Genomic DNA, 5,000 nt, shown 5'->3' with positions numbered 1-5,000 from the left:
CTTCGAAAGAAGAGTAGAGGTTTTGAGCTCCTTCTCTCATCACCAACAACTCGTGACTGATGACCATCTCTGGTGTCAGGAAGTAATAAAAGTACTTTTTCGGAGGGTGGCCTAGCCATGGTAGTCAGTGAGTTGGCCAGTCCAAGCGGTTGTTTACCCTACATGACAAAAGAGTTGTAGCGCAAAATTCCGCCTTCTAACTTGTCAAAGTTTAAAATTCATTTGCAAATTTTACATAAGATTATATATAAATATGAATTTAGGTAATATTTACAAATCAAGAAATCTCATTTCTATTCACTTGATTGCATAGTAAATTTTAGGGCATATTTCTTATATGACAAAATAGTCTTGGTGCCAAAATCAGCCTTCGAACTGGCAGAGTTTTGTATTACAAAATAGGTATAATTTTTCTTTTGCATTTTTCTCAAAACTTATTTTTCAAAAATAAGTTTCAAGAAGGCTGAACCAAATTTAATAAAACTTTTACAGAGTGTAATATAACTATACATATACAGTCAAACCTCTGTTTTCATAAGTTTCAGTTTTGTAGGTTTTTTTTTTTTCTACGAAATTTTGTCTCGGTTATTGTACGTTTTCTTGGTTTTCCTACACTCGGAAATGCTCCACCCGGGCCCAGTGTGTGTGACCAGGCCCCGTATTGAGCGCCCAAACAAAGCGTCCCATTTTCTTTTGTGACTCATTCTGCTTTTGTGTTTGTCGTTGTGCCTTTATATTCGAGTGCAACTGCTAAATAAGCCATCAGGGGGCTAAAGAAAGTTCCAAGTGCTAGGCCTTCAGTAAAAAAGGTGAGAAACACTATAGAATTTAAGAGAGCTCGTAGCAAAGTGTTGGCGGAATTTGCATACTGATCTCGGTGAGAAAATGCTTACAACTAGCGCTGCTGTTAGTGAATTTAAGGCCTGCAGAGGCTGGTTGGAATAATTCAGAAAAGGAATGGGCATACATAATGTGCCCAATTCAGGGATTAATTTTATGTTTGCAAAGTGGAATGATGTAAAAAATTGTGGAGAATTAACATCCCAACAAAGAAGTCTCCAACATGTTTAATGACAATGGTGTGTTTAACTTAGGCAAATTTTAAAGAAATGCCAGAAACAAATTTCTCTGGACAGTTTTGTTGTGTAACAGGGGTCCAGTAACACTCAAGCTACTCCTAGTGCCAGTAAAAATCGAAGAGAAGTAACCCCAGATAGGTCAGGTCCTTGATACTTGAAATCCTTTTGGAAGGAGATTCCCCTGCCAAACAATAACCTCTCCTCCCTCTCCCCTCCTCTCACCTCTCCCCTCCTCCGTCTTCCATACACTAACCAAGTGTTTAACACAAAGGTAAGAGTGATGTTAAATGTTCATTTATTAATTTCATTACTCTTTTATATTTCTCATTGTTTTCTGTATGTAAAACTGTGTTTATTCCCTATAAAATGTATTTTTGATATTTTTGGGGATCTTGAATGCATTAATTGTATTTACATTAATCCTTATGTGAATTATTGTTTCGGTTTTTGTACGTTTTGGATTTTGTGGGAGGTTCTGGAACTGATTATGTGCAAAAACTGAAGTTTTGCTGTATTTTGATTTGCAAAGGGCTAAACTGATTTTTTAGTGAAACATTTTTTTGGCATATTTTCTAAAATTGACGTCATGAACTTTTTCAAATGCCCCCCCCCCCCACCCCCCCCCAAAAAAAAAAAAAAAAAAAAAAAATGAACTTAGAAGTCAGATTTCTAACTGGTTTCTTTAAAAATTTTCATTATTAGTTGAAGAATAAGCAGTAAAAATTTGAAGCAAATCCCTTCAATCATAAGGAAGTTATAAGCACTTGTTTTATAATGGTGCCTTCTAACTGTCAAAGTTTCAAATTCATTGCAAACATTACTTAAAAATATAAATGCAAATTTTAGGTAATATATAGCAATCAAGATATCGCATTTCTATTTACTTGATGACATTTGTAAATTTCATGCCATATTTCTGGTATGATAAAAAAGTCTTAGTGCAAAAATCAGCCTTCTAACTAGCATGTTTTGTAGTTATTACAAAATAAGCATAATTTATTTTCTTTTGCCAGTTTTTTCAAAAATTTCTCATAACTCCAAGAAGAATGAACCAAATTCAATAAAAATTTATACACCGTGCAGTATAAATAACTATATATCTTGATTTGCAAAGAGCTAAACTGATTTTTGAGTGAAACATTTTTTGGCATATTTTATAAAAGTGACGTCTTGAGATTTTTCAAATGCAAAAGAATTAACTTAGAAGGCAAATCTCTAACTGGTTCTCTTTGAAAAATGTCATTATTAGGTGAAGAATAAGCAGTAAAAATTTGAAGCAAATCCTTCAATCATAAGAAAGTTATAAGCACTTACTTTATAATGGGGCCTGATAGCGTTGGCGTGCCCCTTAGAATAATGATTTCTCAATACATAATAGTATTGCCTCTGTTGTCAATATTATTGCCTCAGTTGTCACAACAAATTGTCTGCAGTTGCATTTGAGGTTAAAATGACTAGAAATGCTTCTTCACATGGTTTTAATTTTCCACTGTGTCTAAGTTGCTTTGGAAGTACTTAGAAATTTTCCAAAAAATTTGCTTTGCTCAACAGATCAGATCCTTTTTCAGTAGATTATAAAAAGCTATTAAAATGTTGAACAGCACTAGATCTAAGCCCAAGGAGATATTAATGAAATTAACAGATGGATAAAGTAGCCATTTCTGCAGTTTTTATAACTAAATATAAAGCTGAAATTAAATGTTTTGATTTATGGGTTGATGAATTAGATATCAATAAATTATTTAGATTGAGTTCCAAGTAGGATGATGCCCATTATCAATAATAAAGAAATTAATGTAAGAAAGGTATTATCTCGCTTGATAATTGGGCTTACCTGGTTAACACAGTTACTGAATGTCTACCCCTTATGACAAAGTTTCCATTTGTAGTGCCCACAAATAGTATCTCTTAACATTTGTGTGAATGCTCAAATTTATTGTGAAAGTTGAGGTTTTTATTGGATAGTTTGGTTAAATGTTTTATAAGTAATAAAATGTAGTGTTTGTGATATCAATAATTGTGGTATTGAACAATGCATAGTACTCTATTGTATTCTGTCCATACTACTTGCAAGTTACAGTAGTACTTATGATGCAAAGACTTCCTCTCATTACTATTTTTTATGTGCAATTCTTGAAATATTTTTAAATCTTCAATTGTTTGTAATTAATTGTCTCTTGAATCACTACTACTTTGTACCATAAAGTATATGTACAGTATTTTTTTCTCCCACATACAGCATTGTCTCATTAGTAAGAGAAGCATTAAATATGGACCTCCTTGGTATAGATGTAGTGGTGGAAAGCAGCACAGGAAAATATGGTATTATTGATGTCAATGCATTTCCCAGTAAGTACAGTATTTATTATTTTGATTTATCAAATTAGTTAAGTATTCTTTGAGATGTTTAGGGGGACTGTATTAGTTACCTGGTGGTATACAGTACCGTACATCATTTAAAAATGTATTGCATCCTGTAATGGTTGTATGCTTGTTTGATTACTTCAGTGAACTAGTAGTAGAAAGAAAATCCTCTTGTGTAAGAGGAGAGAGTGACCATTTTGTGTTGAATTTTTACTAAAAGTTTAATACGTATTCATATTTTCATTTTAAAGGAAATCAATATGTGAAGTGAACATTTCATGGTTAAAGTAATGATTATACTGGTGCAGAGCCAAGGCAAAAATTGACTAAAGTTTGTTTTGATGGGCTCCCTTATTATAATTTCTAAATTGTATTTTGTGCATAATATTAGCTTGTTTATCAATTTATATATATATATATATATATATATATATATTTATATATATATATATATATATATTCTATATATATATATATATATATATATATATATATACACATACACACAGGCAGTCCCCAGGTTACGACGGCCCCGGTTTATGACGTTCCGAGGTTACGATGCTTTTTCTTGAATATTCATTGAAAAATCCGCCCTAGGTTACGACGTTTGTTCCGACGTTACAACGCTGACGCTTCAGACGCTCCGAGTTAACGACGCTTTTAAAAAACGCATACTGTGATAAAAATCCTTTATAGTTTAGCACAGTATATTAATAAAAATAAGTTTCTGGTTAGATTACAACAAAAATTTTTGAGGTTATGATGATTTTCGACACTTTTTATGTCGTATTTTTCTAATTTTTTTAGTGACGCCTCCTATGCGGAACTAGTTTTTCCGAGCGAATCATGAATACGTACTAGCTTGCGATGCGGAAAGTTTATAACAGTCCAAAAGCGCAAATAATGAAAAAATCATTGCTTGTTTCCAGTAATAATAACAAAACGAAGTTTCTGGTTAGATTACAACGCAAATTCCAAGTATCCAAAGAGACATTATCCAGTAATTTGATCAGAGAGAGAGAGAGAGAGAGAGAGAGAGAGAGAGAGAGAGAGGAGTCTTCCGACGCTTCGAGTTAACGACGCTTTTAAAAAACATATACTATGATAAAAATCCTTATTAGTTTAGCACAGTATATTAATAAAAATAAGTTTCTGGTTAGATTACAACAAAAATTTTGAGGTTATGATGATTTTCGACACTTTTTATGTCGTATTTTTCGAATTTTTTTAATGACGCCTCATATGCGGAACTAGTTTCCGAGCGAATGAATACATACTAGCTTGCGATGCGCAAAGTTTATAACAGTCCAAAAGCGCAAATACGGAAAAAATCATTGCTTGTTTCCAGTAATAATAACAAAACAAAGTTTCTGGTTAGATTACAACGCAAATTCCAAGTATCCAAAGAGAGACATTATCCAGTAATTTGATGAGAGAGAGAGAGAGAGAGAGAGAGAGAGAGAGAGAGAGAGAGAGAGAGAGAGAGAGAGAGATCAGTTGCCAATGATCTTGGGGATTGACGTAACGTTTATTTTCTGAACAGATAGGACAGAGAAG

At 32.9% G+C, this 5,000-nt stretch overlaps 1 protein-coding gene across 1 annotated transcript in view; it reads left to right on the top strand.

Annotated features, from left to right (window-relative positions):
• LOC135219102 (inositol-tetrakisphosphate 1-kinase-like) overlaps positions 1 to 5,000 on the top strand; it is a gene marked incomplete in the record, with an annotated part of 218,677 nt that overhangs the window by 202,119 nt on the left and 11,558 nt on the right. The window contains 1 exon segment of the mRNA XM_064255543.1: positions 3,319 to 3,428. Coding sequence (XP_064111613.1) covers positions 3,319 to 3,428 — 110 coding nt within the window.

Source organism: Macrobrachium nipponense, chromosome 1 (genome assembly GCF_015104395.2).
Source record: "Macrobrachium nipponense isolate FS-2020 chromosome 1, ASM1510439v2, whole genome shotgun sequence".
NCBI classification, from domain to species: Eukaryota; Metazoa; Arthropoda; class Malacostraca; order Decapoda; family Palaemonidae; genus Macrobrachium; species Macrobrachium nipponense.
The sequence above is the reverse complement of the archived record's forward strand: the minus strand, read 5'-3'. Positions and strand labels throughout refer to the sequence as shown.